At 51.2% G+C, this 18441-nt stretch overlaps 2 protein-coding genes across 4 annotated transcripts; both read right to left on the reverse strand.

The window, feature by feature from the left end:
- Positions 1-1954: 1954 nt before the first annotated feature.
- Positions 1955-8304, reverse strand: LOC114591300 (zinc finger protein 213-like). 3 transcript variants are annotated; one of them, XM_028718416.2, is made up of 4 exons: positions 8216-8304; positions 6128-6926; positions 4282-4417; positions 1955-3136 (listed from the first exon to the last, which is right to left on the reverse strand). In XM_028718416.2, the coding sequence occupies exons 1-4, from the start codon at positions 8296-8298 to the stop codon at positions 2433-2435; spliced, it is 1722 nt and encodes a 573-aa protein (XP_028574249.2). In that variant the 5' UTR covers positions 8299-8304; the 3' UTR covers positions 1955-2432. The 3 variants fall into 3 exon arrangements, with proteins under 3 accessions (XP_028574249.2, XP_028574504.2, XP_028574422.2); XM_028718671.2 differs by lacking the exon at positions 8216-8304 and adding an exon at positions 8084-8209; XM_028718589.2 differs by lacking the exon at positions 4282-4417 and having other exon boundaries at positions 1955-3179.
- A 3634-nt stretch (positions 8305-11938) lies between these two features.
- LOC114592422 (small ribosomal subunit protein uS14) lies at positions 11939-13329 on the reverse strand. The gene is made up of 3 exons (XM_028720594.2): positions 13171-13329; positions 12340-12439; positions 11939-12091 (listed from the first exon to the last, which is right to left on the reverse strand). The coding sequence occupies exons 1-3, from the start codon at positions 13230-13232 to the stop codon at positions 12083-12085; spliced, it is 171 nt and encodes a 56-aa protein (XP_028576427.1). The 5' UTR covers positions 13233-13329; the 3' UTR covers positions 11939-12082.
- Between the last annotated feature and the right edge of the window lie 5112 nt (positions 13330-18441).

Below are 18441 nucleotides of genomic sequence, written 5' to 3' on the forward strand. Positions count from 1 at the left end.
TTTAAAAAACGGAAGCCCTGCTGGATCTGACCAGGGGCCCCATCTAGTCCAGCATCCTGTTCTCGCAATGGAGGATTCAGTAACCTCTCTGCAGAAGCCTGACCATGCTCAGCTCACCAAAGGAGCGGGAAGCCTGCAAGCAGCACCTGAGCACAACAAGTGCACAACATTCATTATCCCCACTTGTGGTATCCTCTTTCTGATCTAGTTTGCCCCTTGCTTCATTATTCCGTCTTGGAAGCAAAAATTCCCTTTATTTCCTAGGGCTTGCCTCTTTCTGATGGGATGCTATCCGGTTTCCCCTCATTTCTGGTCTTCCCTTCACCACCTGCTGGAATAAAGAGAGAAACCCAGTCAGAGCCCAAGGGGGAAAGAAACATTCAAATCAGTTCACTTCAAAATTATGTGTGTTGGTGAGTTGTCTTGGCCTGAGCATTTCTGCCATCAAAAGGGGCAATTCACAGTGTTTCCCAAATTATGCCCTTGTAGGCAGCAAGTTGTGGATCTGTCCATCCATCCTCTTGACCTTGGATTTACCTTTAAAATGATTGCTCCCATGGAAGAGGAGTGTTCCTAACTCTTGTACCCAGTGACTCATCAGACTCTTAACTAGCCTCTGCATGCATCTCAAGGTGCCATGGGTCATGAACATAGCCAGGAGGGAGCAAAGGGGGTAGCTGCCCCCCATCAAGTAAATAAAATACTTAACTGACCAGTTGCGTTGCAGATAACTTGGTTTTTAAAATTCCTGGCTACGTCCATGTCAGCAGCCTTATTTTGCATGTATCATAATGGAGGATTCAGTAACCTCTCTGCAGAAGCCTGACCATGCTCAGCTCACCAAAGGATCCAAACGCACATTGAAAGAGCTACCTGAACATTTCTCTCCATCGTCCAGGCCACAGACAATTGCAACTTCTTCCAGGCATGAGAGCTGGTCAAGTTTGGGGAATCTGAAGTCCTTCTTTGGAGGAAACAAATACGTAAACCAGTCATTTCAGCTAATTCCCATTAAAATAAAATGGTCAGTGGTTCCATTCCTGGTTCATTTACCTGGGATTTGTTGGTGCCTTTGCTCCAGAGATGGGATCACTCAGTTTGTGCTGGACTGATGAAAATGCCCCTTCTGGAGAAGAATCAGCTGCTTTGTAGGAGGCAACCCACAGTCCACCTAGTGACTTAAGATTCTAGATCTAATCCATCACCCTCTTGAGCTCTGGCCCCCCAGGTGCCCCCTGGGAAGTCCATTCCCATCAGAGAGTGCAATGGGACTTTCCTCCTGCCCCCACTCCAAAAACTGGCTGGGAGGGGTGTTGGGGAGGAGAGATCATTCCATCAGGCAAACAGAAATGCTTCTACAGCATTGGAGTGAGCGATCGCTTTAGCGTTATGCTGCATACATCCCATAGAAATTAATGGACCTACATAAGTTCATTAATTTCAATGAGATGGATTCTCTGAGAATCGGTTGGACACAACCCAAACTTTAAAAAATAAATAAATGCACAACCTTCTGCCTCTCCAAGCAACCTTGGGAGATCCCTGTCAATAGAACGCTCAACTTCTCATCCGGAAAGCTGCCTGGTAGAGTCAGATACTAGTTCAGTATCATCTCCCCCCTTGATTTCAGAGAGGGTCTTCTCCAGCCCTCCCTGGAGATGCCATTGGGGACTGAACTTGGCTCCTTCTACATGCTGAGTACGTGCTTTCTCACTGAGCTAAGGCCCTTTCTCTGCCTAACTGATGAAAACATTGAATTTGCTCGACTGCAATTGCACTGACCGCTGGCTTTGCCTGTTGCTCTCTTCATGTTATTGGTGTCATTCTCCTTAGCTCAACATGAAAGGGACATGTTTAAACTATAAGCTGCCTCGGCTGAGATTTTGAAGGAAAGGCAGTATTAAAAAAAGAAAAAAAAGCAAGGAGAGTTTTTGAAGAAGGGATGCAACTGAAATTATTTAGTGTTTACATTTGTCTCCTCCCTTTTTTCACATAACATACAATACAGCCCACAATCTTGCCTTGCACTGAGAACAAGGCCTCACTTCATAGGGAGCCTTTGCAACCGGATGCAGATGTCTTCATGCAAAAGGCGACAGCACTCTTGCCAGGGTCGTTCCCAAGCGCTCAGCATCTGTGAGCGAATGATGGGGAGCAGCCAGCGCACTCACAGTAGTGCCCCCCTCACCCCCACGGTACCTTACACCTCATCAATGCACCCAGAACAGTTCCCAAAAGTCCTCTGGGATTTCTGGAGTTCGTGGAAGCAGAATTGTAGGAAGGGACCCTTAGGGTCATCCAGCCCAACCCGCTGCAACACAGGAATTTCTGTGTCCCTTTCTGAAATATTCCTCTGAAAAGTGTCGCTGCACGATCCGGTCTCTTAAGCGGTTTCCTCCTGTGTGCACACATGTCACACCCACTTTGCGCTTTCAGCTTGTGCTGAAACTCTCCCGGCTTTTCCCGTCCCCCTGGTGGGTTTTGTGGTGCTTATTCAAGTTGGCCCTCTGGATGAAGCTCTTCCCGCATTCCGCGCACTCGTACGGCTTCTCCCCGGTGTGGATCCTCTGGTGCCGATTGAGGTTGGAGTTGCTGCCGAACCTCCTCCCGCAGACGGGGCACTTGTGAGGCTTCTCTCCCGTGTGGATCCTCTGGTGACGGTACAGGACCGAGCTGGACCTGAACGTCTTCCCACAAGACGAGCATTCGTAGGGCTTCTCCCCCGTGTGGGTCCTCTGGTGGATGATGAGCTTGGAGCCGGAAAGGAAGAACTTCCCACAGACCTGGCATTTGTGGGCTTTGGCTCCCGCTCGGCGGCTCTTGAGCATGCTGGAACCCGGGCCGAAGCTTTTCCCGTAAGCTCGGCAGGTATTCCGCTTCTTCCCTGTGTCCACTCCTGCCTGGACGGTGGTCACAATGAGGGCTGTGTAATCTCCCACACAAGGTACAGATCCGTCTCCTTCCCCTCTGGAGTAGGTCCTCAGCTGACCCTCAGGCCTCTCCTGACTGGCGGCAGCATTTTCCTGGAAGCGGCAGTGGGGAACCACCTCTTCCGTCTTCCACAGGGACACCCCTGCTTGGCCCGAATCTTCCGCTGTGAACGTCTCCCTCTGGTGTGCTGCCATCCATTCTTTGCCTGCGTAAGAAATGAGAGAATCCCAAATGACTCTTTCCCTGCGCTAGAGAAAAGAAACAAGAGTTTTAAAGCAGGGGAAATATAAAGGGTGGAAAATCAGAACATTAGGGGGAGGCAGTGTGGTGTAATGGTTAGAGTGATGGGGCAAAGGACCTGGGAGACCAGGGTTCAAATTTCCCACCCCACGGGACCATGAAGCTCACTGGGTGATATTAGGCCAGTCATTCACTCTCAGCCCAAACCCAGCTCACGTGGTTGTTGGGATTAAATGGGGGAGAAGATAAGAGCATATGCCACTTTGAGCTCCTTGGTGGGGAGTGATATTCAAATTTAATAAGCAAACAAACAATAACATGACCCATTTAGTAGGGGAAACAGCATTAGCAAGCTCACAGAAGGGAGTTGAGAGAGGCTCAAGCAATCTTTAGGTTTTTTACCTAAATAACTGCTGGACGTTTGGTTTAATGTAGTTTACTGCAGTACGTCTGAGGAATGTACCAGCCTGCAATTAAGTTACCCGCCCCCCAGTTACTCAGAGCAGGGCCTCAAGTATGGCTGCTCCTGTTCTGCAGAGCAGCTTTCCTGCTGAGATACGACAGGCACCAACTATCTGCACATTCCTGAAACAATTGAAGATATATTTGTTCCTACAGGCTTTCCCAGTGAGTGAATGAATGAACGAATCTCTGCCAGAACGCCTCCTTCTTTGTATTGCGCTTGCTTTGTTTTAAATAGATCTGTTTGCAGGTTTGAAGGCAGCCCTGTTTAGGGACGCTTTTAATGTGTGACGCATTACGGAATTTTAATATTTAGTTGGAAGCCGCCCAGAGTGGCTGGGGAAGCCAAGCCAGATGGGCGGGGTATAAATAAATTATTATTATTATTATTATTATTATTATTATTATTATTATTATTATTATTATTATTATTACACCAGCAATTAATGCATTGGTGAGGATAACAATGGGAGCCACCAGAGATAAATACAAATTGCATCAAGAGAGTGTTTTTTCAGGGCACTGTCCCCACCCCCCACCCTTAGAAACCCCAAAGAGCCTGGATATTCTAATGGCAAGAGCATCTCCTGAGCTTTTCTGCAGAGAAACGAGGAACTCAGATCAGCAGGAGGCACCCCCCCCTCTTACCCAACTTGCTGGCTTCCTGGTCCTCCTCCTCCTCCTCCTCCTGCTTTGTTTCAGCGCACAGGGGCCCCTCCTGCTCCCCACCAGCAGGAACAGTTTCTACCTCGGAGAAATTCACAGCCACCACCTCCAAGGCCACCTGCAAGAGCAGCAAGGAAGCCAGATACAGACAGTCAGATACAGGCTGCCTGTCTCCATGAATTCGGAGTCTGGTTGTCGCCCACCCACAGCAAGTGGCCCCCAGCCGGAGGGGCAGCTCCAGCAGGGGCAGAGCAAAGGAGCTCCTGGAGGCTTTCTGCCGGGGGCAGCTGGCCAGGGGGAGGCCACAGAGGGAAGAGCAGGACCCTCAGTGGATGCATCTTCTGGCTAATGCAGAGGCCTCTCTGGGCAACAGGTGGGCAACCCCCGTGAATCTGTAGGAGATTCAATGGGGTGATGGGTTTCTCCAGCCTGCTCTGTGGGTGCGACGGAGAGAGATGCGCTTGATCCGAGAGAGGGAGGAGTGCGCAAGAGAGACAGAGGTACAATATCTGTATGAGTGTTTGTGAGAGAGGCTAATGCTTGCTAGCGGTCTTCACATGCTGCATGTGTGTGGGGGTGAAATCACTATTGTGTGATGCCCACAGTCAGGACCAGCAAAACCTGGGTGACTGCATGGCAAGCGTAAGATTGTGGGTGAGAGAAGAAGCAACGACTATATTTTTTCTTAATTTTGCATTATTCCACACCACGCTCCCTGTGGAAGCCCACAGTACTTTCTCAACATTCAAAATGTGCCCACTGGTCCCAAAAAGGTTGGCGACCATGGCTGATCAGAAAGCCAGGGTGGTGTAGTGGTTAGAGTGTAAGACTATGACCTCAGTGACCAGGGTTCAAATCCCCACTCAGCCAGGAAACTCCCTGGGTGACCCTGAGGGGCCTGCCACTGCCTCTCAGCCCGATCTGCCTCGCAAGGGGGTTGGTGTGGGGATTAATGAGGAGCAGAGTCATGTATGCTGCCTGGAGTTCCTTGGAGGAAAAGGTGAAATAATTATTTACAGAGGGCCTTCTCAGTAGTGGCACCTACCCTGTGGAACGCCCTCCCATCAGGTGTCAAGGAGATGAGGAACTATATCACCTTTAGAAGAAAATCTGAAGGCCTTGGGAAGTTTTTAGTGTTCAATGTTTTATTATGTCTTTATATATGTTTGAAGGGACACAGGTGGCGCTGTGGGTTAAACCACTGAGCCTAGGACTTGCCGATCAGAAAGTCGGCGGTTCGAATCCCCGCGACGGGGTGAGCTCCCGTTGCTCGGTCTCTGCAACCTAGCAGTTCAAAAGCACGTCAAAGTGCAAGTAGATAAATAGGTACCGCTCTGGCGGGAAGGTAAACGGTGTTTCCATGCGCTGCTCTGGTTCACCAGAAGCAGCTTAGTCATGCTGGCCACATGACCCGGAAACTGTACACTGGCTCCCTCGGCCAGTAAAGCGAGATGAGCGCCACAACCCCAGAGTCGGTCACGACTGGACCTAATGGTCAGGGGTCCCTTTACCTTTATATATGTTTGAAGCCACCCAGAGAGGCTGGGGCAAGCCAGTCAGATAGGCAGGATACAAATAATAAAATTATCATGATCATTAACCAATAAGGCTTTCCTACCTATATCGGAAGGAAGGGAAAATAGGAATGCAATGCAAACTTGAGCATCTAGATTTCGGGTGTCCTGTTATTTACTCTGTGGGGCAACTGTGAGGGTCAGGCCAGGCCAGGTTGTGGGCACAGCTGTACCCAAAAACTAGACCTGGAGTTTGCGCTTTCTGGACCCATATCCTTAAGTCCCACCACAGAGGAACTTTGCGGAGAAATCACCTGGCTTCCGTCTCTCTCAGCCTCTTGTTGCCTGAGCAAAAAGTCTTCGGCCAGGGCCACTGCCTGGGAGCAGGTCTCAGGGCCCCGTTCCCTCACCCAGCCCTGGATCTCGGGCGGCAGGACGGTCAGGAACTGCTCCAGGATCAGGAGCTCCAGGATCTGCTCCTTGGAGTGCCTCTCGACGGCCAGCCATTGGTGGCACAGCTCCTGGAGTCTCCCATGAACGGCCCGGGGCCCCTTGGCCTCCCCATAGCCGAAGCGCCGGAAGTGCTGCCGCCTCCTCTCCCGGCCGAGGGCATCTCTGCGCAAGAGGGCCGCCTTCACCTTCCCGTAGTCCTCCTGGTCGCTGCCCTCCAGCAAGCCAAAGGCCAACTCGGCTTCTCCTCGGAGGGCCGGCAAGAGCCGCGCCACCCACTCCTCCCGGGGCCAGCGGCAGGCGGCGGCCACTTGCTCAAAAGAGGCCAGGAAGGCCTTTGTGTCGCCCCATGGCGTGGGCTCCTCAGGCTGGGCTTCTGGGCCCTGGCAAGGGGGCTCCACCGTCCTCAGGAAGTCCTGCCACTGGGATTCCCACTGGTGGGAGAAGCCCTCTTCCGGCTCCTCTTTCACCAGCTGCGGAGCTTCTGGGGGCTGCGTTCTGTCCTCCATCTTGGGTTTGCAGTCTACAGTGTCCTGGTCCTGGTCTCTTCCTGCTTCCTCTGGGGCGCCTCCTGTCGCAGCGTCTTCCTCCATCTTCATCTTCGCCAATAACTCCAGCAGCTCAGGAATAAACGACAGCAATCTGGACAGCTGCGCTGAGCTCCTGTCAAGGAAGAGGAAAGGCAGAATTGGAGCAAAGGAGCTGTCAGCCTCCAGAAGACCCTTCGCCTTTTATTTCTCAACAAACTGTCCATACAGCAAATAACATGGACATTGTGCCTGTTTTAGAGGGTTTCCCAAAGATTTTTTAAAATCCTATTTATTTTGTAAATGCAGCCAGAACTTTACCTAACTACAGTCTCTTTTCTGCTGTTTGAGCACTCAGAGTAAATTCGAAAGTGAATCATTTCCCAAACCCAGATTCATCATCTTGGGATCCTCAGGTTCAGGAGGGGGCCAAGGATCAAAGAGGAGAAAAAGAGGTGAGAATGGCAGTGGTCAGATAGGCCTCCTATGGATGAAAGGTGAAGAAAGCCCAAATCCCTCAAAATCTTGCCTACGGCAGAACAAGATGGGGAAGATAAGATCATGAAGAAGAGGCCCACCTACAGCATCCAGCTGTTGCCTCTCCAGTTGAGGACTGCAAGGGCAGATGGATGCTCCCACTAGGGTTCTGGGCATGTGTCTCCCGGGAAGAAAGGGCTCTGATCCAGGGAGGGTGCAGAGCTATCTCTGCTTTGCCTGGCATGGAGGGCGGGTCCTTCTGGGAGCGTGCAAAGCTGCTTTCTGCCTAGTAAAGTCAATGGTCCCCCACCTGGCCTGCTCACCCTACATGAGGTGCATGGGTCAGCCCCCCCATACCTGCCCCTCTCCATGGAGATGCCTCTCTAAACACACACACCCCACACACCCTCTGCCCTGACACATTTCTATGCTGCCCTATACACGTTGGTCTTAGGGTGGTTCACAAGATAAGATCGCAGTAGAAAAATATAAAATACATAATAAAAATAGAAACAAGAACCCAATAACCCCCTCCCCAGGCATCTCCATAGCCAGGGCTACCTAGATACAGAAACAGCCCGTCTCTGCCCCCCTCCCTTCCCACCCCACTGGGGTTCCCAAGGGCCTAGATCCCTCCCCTATCCTTGCAAAGCGCCCCCTCCCCAGACAAATTCACTGATGCTGCACAGCTGGCATCTTACATGGGGGGGGGGTGTTGCAAGAAGGGCTGAATGGTGGGCGGGGGGGGGGTCTTGCAAGGACCTGGCCACCCTCTGTCCTCCCCTCCCTCTTTGCAATGCCTCTCCTGCATCTCACCTCTGCAGGTGCCCCCCCGCCTTCCTCCCCGGTCCGGCTCTTTCTCTGCTGCTGCGCTATTTAGTAGCAAACCTTCCCCAGCCACGGCTTCGCATAGAGATAAGAAAAGTCTAGAGTCACCGCAGGATTTACTGTATGTATTTCTTTTTGTCTGGGGCTGAACTTCCGGGCTCGTTTCCTTCCTTCGCCCCGGAACGGAAGTGAAATCTTCCCATGGAGAAGATTAGAGAGATAGGAGACGTCGCCATGGCTGCTCTTTGTGAATGAATGAATGAATGAATGGATGGATCTTTATTTGCGGCGGCCATAGCAATAAAGCAACAATACGATATGCAAAGAATGGAAACTTAAAAGTCAGTTATATAGAATACATTTTAGGGTTTTGAATCAATAGTCAAAAAGTGCATTTTATTCTGATTGCCCCAGTTAAAAACCTTGCAAGCTTGCAGAGTCCTCTTTGGCCTGCGAGGGATTTCCCCCCTGTTCTCAACCCTTGGCTCTGATCTCCTGCTGTTTCGTATTATGACGCTCTGTTTATTGCTTCAAATATCTTAACGATACTTTCCTCTTAAAAAATTCTTGCGTGCAACTTTGGGAGACAGCTGGGCATTTAAATGATCGACATAATTTATTGCCTTGCGCCCAACAGCAGAGGCAATGTAGAATTCTTGAGCCGTGATTCCTGCATTGCAGGGGGGCTGGACTAGATGACTCTCGGGGTCCCAACTCTACGGACATTAATCATGCTCAAAATGGGGCCTGTGGAAATGAAATGAATGGGCGGCTTAATTGGATATGACCCAGTAATTTTTAGCATGGCTGGTACTGCACAGTATCACATCCACACAGAAACAAGAGGCAGGAGATCATGAATTTGAGCCAGGAGAGATTTGCTGCTGTTCCAGTCCCGCTTGTGGGCTTCTTTCTGTTGGAGAGTCTGACTACTGTCAGAAGAGGATGGATCCAGAAGCCAGACTTCTCTGCTCTTCTCCCCTGCCTGATCATGGGCTAGTTCTGCACATGTCTGCAGCTGTTTCAGCAACCTTCCTTGGCATATTCCATTAATGGCTTTTGGGAAGCCCCTGGATGCTATCTTGACTTGATGCTCTGCCTTTAAATCCATCTCTGGTCCCAGCTAGAGGAGGGTGCAAGGATGGCTTGGAGCTGATAAAGGCGTTTATTTCTAGGTGGTTCATAAAGTTGGCACAGGGAGCTATTTTTACCTGGCCAGACACAAACTGAAGATGTTAGAAGAGGAAGTGAATGGAGCACTATTTTCAGAAGCTGAATTTAAAAGTGTTGGATATCAGAGAAAGAGCTCAGGAAACTGAAGCCCCCCCCCCCCCCCCGCAGCAAACCATCATTTACCTATTTATTTATTTATTTATTTATTTATTGCATTTATATCCCTCCTTTTCCTCCAAGAAGAGAGAAAGCAATGACCAGCCCCTGAGATCACCTAGTGAAGTTTATAGCTGAGTGGGGGATTTGAACCCTGGTCTCCCAAGTCCCAGTCCGACTCTCCAACCATTAAGCCACACTGGCTCTCAAAAGCACCCCAAAGATCCCAGGGCAGTTCACAAAACACCTAATCAAACAAAAACAAACCAAAAACCTCTCTCCCACATTCTTAAAAAGTCATAGATGAGCAGGAACATAGAAAACTGTTTTATACTGAATCAGATAATTCAGGTTTTCAACCTATTTGAGTCCACAGCTCCCCTGACCTACTCCATTCTTTCTGCGGCATTCCTGTGGGGCTCAGGAACCCAGTTAGGTCACCCCATTGCCTGCAGAGCTGGCAGCCCCTCACCCTTTTTCGAACACCCTCCCCTGTGGAGTGTTCCCTCAACCTCTCTTTGCTCCTCTGGGCAACCGCAGCTTCTGCCACTGGTCTTTGAGCTGCCCCCATCCACCCCAAAGATTGGCACCTCCTCACACTGCCCTACATGGGCCTGGGAAGCACCCCCTGGCCAGCCCCAGAGGCACCTTTCGCCTGCAGAGCTTGTAGCCAGGGCTGCTGCAACAAACAGCCATGCAAGCCTTGGGGAGGCAGAGATAAAAGAGGGCATCAGAGGACGGAGAGAAGGAAAGAGGGACAGAGGCCAGTGTTGCCTGCGGGACCCCTGATCATCCTTCAAGGCACCCCAGGGTGTTACGGCACAGGTTGAAAACCACTGAAATAATCAATCTCTTTAGTGCAGACTGGCAGAAAGCAGCTCTCCAGAGTTTCAGGAAGGCTCCTCCCTCAGCCTACTCGGAGGCCAGGACTTGAACCCAGGACCTCCAGCTTCGCCCCTTCAACATGTGGATTTGAGAAGACTCCCACCGATCTGTGGTGAGATTGCCCTGGTGAGGTCCTCCAACGCAGTCTGGTATGACATTCAGACTTTGAATTGAAGTGGTTCAACTGGCATTTCATTGCCTGTTTTACAGTTGCTTTACCCATTCATTTTAGCACCTGCAAAATAAATTTTCCTGGTTTCTCACTCTCCCCCCCCCCCCAAGCTTGCATTAGAGAAAATGGCTTCCTAGCTGCCTTGAGCACCAGCAGATCTCATCGCTACAACTCCACACCTTAAAAATTCTAGATGTACAGTACATACATTTAATAGCAGGTATAATCTCTCTCTCTCCTGCCATCTACTGGCTGTTGCATAGATCACCTTAACAAGTTTCAAACTTATGTCTAGAGGATATAAACCAGCTGGGCAAAGGCCTATAATTCTAGCTCCTTCGCAGGCTGAGGCTGGTAGATGCCTTGAGCACTGTGGGTCTATGGTCAACTGGCATGCATGCTCAGGCTACCCTTTGGGAACTGAGGGGTACAAGGTTGAAAAAGGAAGGATGAAATCATGCCAGTCAAGAAACTTTGCCACACAAAATGGCAGTCCCATGTGGGGAATGTTATCTATAGTGAAACTGCAAGTGATTCCAACCTCTTTTGATGTACAGTGGTGCCTCGCAAGACGAAATTAATCCTTTCCGCGAGTCTCTTCGTCTTGCGAAGCACAGCTATTAGCGGCTAAGCGGCTATTAACGGCTTAGCGGCTTTAAGAAAAAGGAAACAAACTCGCAAGACGTTTCATCTTGCGAAGCAAGCCCATAGGGAAATTCGCCTTGCGGAACGACTCAAAAAACGGAAAACCCTTTCGTCTAGCGAGTTTTTCGTCTTGCGAGGCATTCGTCTTGCGGGGCACCACTGTAAAAACACCCACAACAAAGCCCTGTGGATCATAGAACAAATCTGCTTTGTAAAATTGGCAGCAAATATTTTCCAAAAGAGAAATAAAATATAAACCACAAAACTTGGGAATTGAAACCTTCATTTAGATGGGAGTGTGAAGTTGACTAGAAGGCGACAACTTCCACCCCTGCCTGGAGAAAACTGGACATTTGAAACGTATGTCCTGCGCCCAACCTGACATGTTATAAACTTCTGCTCACTTGCTGAGATGACTCTCCTGCTGAAGAACCTAAGAGGAAGTGAGGGCCAAGGAGAGCCGGAGACACCATGCTTCTGAACTCCATTTGCTGGAAACTGCAGGAAGGTCCTGCTTAAAGGATTCCCATAGGTGCCAGGTTGGCCACTGTGAGGATAGGGATGCTGCCACTAGCCTGAACCAGATGCAGAACTCTTTTATGTTGTTATGAGAAGCAACCGGGTACAAAAGAGTCAGGAAACGGAGGAGTCTCTCTGTAACTAAGACTCCCCTTCAGTTGGGCCCCTAACTCATACCATGGATATGACAAGGCCCCTTTTGGGTGCTGGATCCAACCCCTGCTATCTCCTCCTTCCAAGCGCTATTTGCTCTGACTATAGAACTATGTCAAATCACGAGCATCACATCAGAGTTTGAGAATCTGGGCAAACAAGTCCCTATTTTTTATTTTTCTGTACACAAAAGCATCTTATGTGCGGCAAGAGGGTCTCATCTGGCTGAAGCAGCTTCCATGTTTGCCGTCCTCTTGAGGCCATCTCTGCGGGTGGACAGATGTTTAATCCAGCTGAAAAGTGGGAGAGAGAAGACTGAAGACCTTTAGTGTGACTTTCTCCAGGACCCAAGAGGCCCCTTTTTGTACTCTGGGGCATCTCTCCTCTTGGGAAGGAGCAACTCGCTCCTCACCCCTTCTGCCCGCCTTTTAGGCTCAGGGGAAGCACAAGGAGCAGGGCTGACGGCCCTCGCTGGCCTCTCTCCCAAGAGAAGCCCCCCCCCCTCCCAGAGCCCCTCCATCCTCCCTGCCCCCCATCTCACCTTGATGAAGCCGATGTCCTTGGCGTACTGGCGGAAGCACTGGCGGCACATGTTGAGCCCGTACTTGCGGATCAGGCCGTGGCGGTTGGAGCAGACACGGCTGGGAGGGAAGAGGAAGAGGCCTGGGGGTCAGCTGGAGGGCAGGAGGGCCCCCCCCACTCCCCCCGTGGCAGGCACCCTCAGCCCTCCTCCCACGGGGGAGTGCAAGAAAGAGACCTGGGGGTCCGCCGGGATGGGGGACCCCCCACTCCCTGTACTGCTCCATCCCCCACCTGGAGGAAGAGTCCCCTTAGCCCCCCTCCCACGGGGGAGAGAGAGGCCTGGGGGGTCAGGAGGGACCCCCATACTCCCCCTCAGACGCCCCCAGGGCTTGGCTGCCCTTTCTCTACTCCCCCCCCTTAGAGCCCCAGAGGAGGGGGGGCCTCGCTCTCTTTCCCTCCCTGAGGCGCCTCATGGCGATGGGGCTCCCTCCCTCACACGCTGCTGGGGAAGAGAGGAAGAGGCCTGGGGGTCAGCAGGGGGGCAGGAGGGACCCCCCACTCCCTATATTCCCATCTCTTCCCCTCGGAGGAAGCGCCCCCTCCCACGGGGGAGTGAAAGAGAGAGGCCTGGGGGTCAGCCGGGGGGACCGCCTCCCTTTCCTCCCCCCCTCCCCTCAGACCCCCCCCCGGGCTTGGCTGCCCTTTCCTCCTTCTCTTTCCCTCCCTGAGGCGCCTCATGGCGGCGGGGCTCCTTCCCTCCCTCCTTCCTCCCTCTTCCGCCCCCCTCCCTGATTCTTCTCCCCCCCCCTACTCCTCCCTCCCCCCGCTCCCTCCCCCGCCCCCCACCCACCAGGATCGGGATCCCTGGCCGAACTTCCTCGGGTGGCTCCAGTAGAGCTGCTGGTGCCCCATCTTGCTCGGCGCCTAGCGTGGAGGGAAAGGCCGGGCCCCACTGCGCACGCGCGCCTGGAGGGGAGGAAGAGCCTCTCCCGGCGTGCCCCGCGCCCCCGCCCGAGCTCCGCCCCCCTCCCGTGACGTCACGGCGCGGCGAGCCAAGAGCGTCTCTTCCCCCTCTCTCTGCGCCTGGAGGAAGAGCCTCTCCCGTCGTGCCCCGCGCCGGCCCAGGCCCCGCTCCTCTCCCCTGACGCCGCGTCTCCCTGCGCCCCCGCCAGCCCCGCCCCCCGTGACGTCACGGCGCGCCGAGCCACCTCTCTTGGAAGAGGAGGCTCTCCCGTCGTGCCCCGCGCCGGCCCAGGCCCCGCCCCTCTCCCCTGACGCCGCGCCCCCGCCCGCCCGAGCTCCGCCCCCTCTCCCTGACGCCGCGCCCCCGCCCGAGCTCCGCCCCCTCTCCGCTGACGTCAGGGCGCGGCGAGCCAAGAGCCTCTTTTGCCTGCTTCGTTCCCAGCCGGGCGCGGTGGCGCGTGCCTGTAATCCAGCTACTCCTGGAGGCTGAGTCTGGCGGATCGCTTGAGCTCAGGAGTTCGGGGCTGCTGTGGGCTATGCCGATCGGGTGTCCGCACTAAGTTCGGCATCAATATGGCGAGCCCCGGGGAGCCGAGGCGCGCCAGGTTGCCCAAGGAGGGGTGAACCGGCCCAGGTCGGAAACGGAGCAGGTCAAAACTCCCGTGCCGATCAGTAGTGGGACCGCGCCTGTGAATAGCCGCTGCAGCCTCGCCTGGGCAACACAGCGAAACCCAGACTCTTTTGCTGCTGGGGGAAAGAGGAATAATATTAAGAAGGGCAATGGGGAGAGGACTTTGTATTGCATTCAGCAGCAATATAATAATAATAATGGTAATGGGGAGGGAGAGAGAGAGGGGCGCTGCAGCCTCGCCTGGGCAACACAGCGAAACCCAGACTCTTTTGCTGCCGGGGGAATTAATAAAAGAAGAATATTAATAATAATATTAATTGGGAGAGAGAGAGGCGCTGCAGCCTCGCCTGGGCAACACAGCGAAACCCAGACTCTTTTGCTGGTGGAAAGACTAATAATAATAATAATAATATTAAGGGCAATTGAGAGAGGACTTTTTATTGCATTCAGCAGCAATAAAATTATAATTATAATTATAATTATAATAATATTAAGGGCAATTGGCAGAGAGAGAGAGGCGCTGAAGCCTCGCCGGGGCAACACAGCCAAACCCAGACTCTTTTGCTCATTGAAAGAGTAATACAGTAATAATAATATTAATAAGGGCAATTGGGAGAGAGGCGCTGCAGAACGAACAATGCTAAATGCATTTATTCCACAAGGGCAGAACAATAGATTCCATCAAGGGAACTCGCCCCCCGCCTTTGCCCCCCGGATCAGACCGCTTGCAGGAATTCTTCAGCCCGCAGAAAAAGCGACGGGCTCCGTTGACACGGAGATGGCGGGGAGGGAGCGGGCTGGGGACTCTTGGCCGGGAAAGGGAGTTTGCTCGGCGGCTCGCCAGCCCCTTCTCTCCCCGCTGGGCTGCATTCCTCCCAAGAACTTCTCCATTGACCGGACAGAGCCCAATGGGCTCCTGCGCTGCGCGACCGCCTCCTCCTGGCCAGAGCGAAGAAGTGCCGCTCGGGCCGCGCGCACTTCCCCCAGCCGCCAGCAGGGGTCAGTGCAGCAGCGCTCCGGTGTATGAAGGTGGGAAGAAAGATGCTTTTAGGATCTTTTAGCTGCGGAAACAGATAAACCCTTCCAGAAGTGGAACCACAGGGTAAATGAGCAAGCTCGGCTTTATTTAGAAATGGGGAAAAACGTGATCCCCCACAATGCATATTCCGATTCCCAGACACGGTCCATTGAAGCTCCCCTAAACTGGTTTCCAGATGTTTGGGACTACAAGTCCCATCACCCCTGATCATCACCCTTGCAGGGCCCTGGTCTTCGTGGGGCATCCTGGAGTCCCTTGGTGCCTCCAGAGACTGCCAGGATTTTGCGGGAGCGATTTAAGGTATGGTTACCAGATATTTGTCAATGTATCCGGAAACACTTTTTTGTTATTGAAACTTAGTAGCAATAGGGAGTCAGTAGTGGGGATGGTGAGGCGAAAGACCCTGGGCCCAAGCACACAGGCATTTCGTATAAAGGTGCAAAGCCCTTCTTTCGCACCCTGTGAAACATAAATGTGAAACATAAATGCACCGGCGCTCCGGAGGCACAAGAGCTGCGCACGGACAGGTAGAATCGCTCTTGCTCTAGTCTACCGGATGCCAATCTGCCAGGCGGACTGCACTTTCAGGATGATTATGCATTACTAGAGGAAAAGCTGACAAACATCGTTGTGGGCTGGTCTCTTTTTAATGAGCGTGAGGTACAAGCACAAGAGAGGCTGAAGAAAAGGATGCAGTTAAGGAAACTGGCTGGTATGCACAAAGTAGAGCCAGTGCTTTTTTCTAGAAAAAGAGGTGCTGGTTCTCACCATGAAGTTTTGTTGTTGTTTTTAAAATCATTTTTATTGATTTTCCAATAAAAAACATCCAGTTAAATATCCAACATTAATGCTTCAATTAAAAATAAAAAACGAAAATAAAAAAGATCAAATTATAGTCCAAATTGAATTTATTAATTTCTTAGAGCTCCCCACAGTCTGGATCTCTGGAGCATATCTCTGCATCTTAGTCCTGCTTCTCCTTGTTGTTTCCATATTGTTGTTACGGTAAGTGCTGCACTTTTTAACCAAAAAAAGGAGGTACCTGTACTGCGTACCATTGAGTGCTCCCCTGGAAGAAGAAGAAAGCACTGGATATAGCATTTGCAAAATTACCAGACCAGCTTCTAGCCCCATGACCAGTGCCACTGAAAGTCCTTTGGTCAGACATGGCTCTTGACAGCACCTGAGAGACAGTCTGTCCCACCTCCTTGCTAAGAGACCCACACCTGTAATTAAGTCCCATCTTGCTAGGTGGGCAAACTAAGAAGTTATCCTCCGCCTGCTTGTTATTACTGATTTGTATTTCTTCCCTACCCTTCACCATAAGGTCCCATCTCGGGTTACAGCAATTTCTGAGACATTAAAAACAGTGTAAAATGAATTAAAATGGTGTAAGATTAATAAAATGGTGTAAAATGAATAAAATGGAGACAGCAGTCACAAAATTAAAAGATGCCTGCTTCTTGGGAGAAAAGCAATGACAAACCTAGACAGCATCTTAAAAAGCAGAGACATCACCTTGCCAACAAAGATCCATATAGTAAAAGCCATGGTTTCCCCAGTAGTGATGTATGGAAGTGAGAGCCGGACCATAAAGAAGGCTGATCGCCGAAGAATGGATGCTTTTGAATTGTGGTGCTGGAGGAGACTCTGGAGAGTCGCATGGACTGCAAGAAGATCAAACGCATCCGTTCTTAAGGAAATCAGCCCTGAGTGCTCCCTGCAAGGACAGATCCTGAAGCTGAGGCTCCAAGAGTTTGGCCGCCTCATGAGAAGAGAAGATTCCCTGGAAAAGACCCTGATGTTGGGAAAGATGGAGGGCACAAGGAGAAGGGGACGACAGAGGACGAGATGGTGGGACAGTGTTCTCAAAGCTACCAGCATGAGTTTGACCAAACTGTGGGAGGCAGTGGAAGACAGGAGTGCTGGCGTGCTCTGGTTCAGGGGGCATGAAGAGTCGGACACGACTAAACGACTAAACAACAACAAAATGAATTACAGTCAATAGAATAGGATGGGGCCTAAAAACATGCATGTCAGGTGTCAAAGGCGTTTTAGGATGGACTAGATGACCCTTGCGGTCCCTCCAACTCTATGGTTCTGTCATTCTTTAAAGTCACATACAGCTCCCTGTCGCTTCTGGCTTGCAGATGGAAATACAGCTTTGATTTTACCTGGGATTCCAGCAGAGGGCAATGCAGTTCAACAATCTATTATTATTGTCCCATACAGAGGGAAGCAGAAGTCAAGATATCGACATCAGCATTCCCGCATTTGAGGCTGTAAACAATATTTCAGCTATAAGCAATGAATGGCACATCTCTCAGTGATAACGTTATGCATCCAGGATTGTGCCATTGCCTCCAGAGGTTTCATCACCATTTGTGGGAAGCTGTGGACAGGGTACAGAAAAATAACTCAGTGGTGAAGTCTTCTCAGCCTCGGCCCAGTAGACCTGAAGGAGCGTCTCCACCCCCATCGTTCAGCCCGGACACTGAGGTCCAGCGCCGAGGGCTTTCACTGCGAGAAGTGTGATTGCAGGGAACCAGGCAGAGGGCCTTCTTGGTGGTGGCGCCCGCCCTGTGGAACCCCCTCCCATCAGATGTCAAAGAAATAAATAATTATCTGACGTTTAGAAGACATCTGAAGGCAGCCCTGTTTAGGGAAGTTTTTGATGACTGATGTTTCAATGTATTTTTAATCTTTTGTTGGAAGCCGCCCAGATGAGTGGGGTAGCAAGAATAAATGATGATGATGATTATAAATTTTTATTCTGCCTCCCACTTGTTAGTAAATTATAAGAAGAGGCCTGTGTTTGGATCAGCCCAATGGCTCAACTGGTCCAGAAAACCTCCTCACTGAGTCCAACCCACAATCTGGGGGCAGCAGAACCGAGCTATCTGTTCGGTCAGTTAGTTAAGCATTTTTATTTATTTACTTGAATTGAGGGAGGGGGAAGCTGCCTCCTGACCCCCCCTGGCAACGCCCATGTGACTTTCAGATTTAAGTATCCAAACAAAATTAGTTACAGATAGGTAGCCGTGTTGGTCTGCCATAGTCAAAACAAAAAAAATTCCTTCCAGTAGCACCTTAAAGACCAACTAAGTTAGTTCTTGGTATGAGCTTTCGTGTGCATGCACACTTCTTCAGATACACACACTGTGTATCTGAAGAAGTGTGCATGCACACGAAAGCTCATACCAAGAACTAACTTAGTTGGTCTTTAAGGTGCTACTGGAAACAAAATTAGATTGATGAAGTTAAGAGTTGGATGCTATACCATCATCTGCCGCTAGAGGGCGATAACTGGCTTTTATAGCCTGCCGGGAAGATACTGTAGTAGAGACGGCAGAAGACCATAGAGTTGCTTTCTACCCTTTCTCCATCTCTATGGAATCAGACGTCGCTTATCCCACGGGCGGGTTCGCACTGGGGGTCCTGAAGGCAGATGAGGCGTCTACCTAATCCGCCTGCTGCACTTGGATTTC

Source organism: Podarcis muralis, chromosome 1 (assembly GCF_964188315.1).
Source record: "Podarcis muralis chromosome 1, rPodMur119.hap1.1, whole genome shotgun sequence".
Taxonomy (NCBI): domain Eukaryota; kingdom Metazoa; phylum Chordata; class Lepidosauria; order Squamata; family Lacertidae; genus Podarcis; species Podarcis muralis.

Coding starts and splice junctions, on each gene's coding strand:
- LOC114591300 (XM_028718416.2), bottom strand. CDS start 8,298: ATGGGAAGATTTCACTTCCGTTCCGGGGCGAAGGAAGGAAACGAGCCC. Junction 4,418..6,127: donor CTGAGAGAGACGGAAGCCAG/GTGATTTCTCCG, acceptor CTGCTCTTGCAG/GTGGCCTTGGAGGTGGTGGC. Junction 3,137..4,281: donor CCAGGAAGCCAGCAAGTTGG/GTAAGAGGGGGG, acceptor TTTCTTACGCAG/GCAAAGAATGGATGGCAGCA.
- LOC114592422 (XM_028720594.2), bottom strand. CDS start 13,232: ATGGGGCACCAGCAGCTCTACTGGAGCCACCCGAGGAAGTTCGGCCAG. Junction 12,440..13,170: donor GGCCAGGGATCCCGATCCTG/GTGGGTGGGGGG, acceptor CTTCCCTCCCAG/CCGTGTCTGCTCCAACCGCC.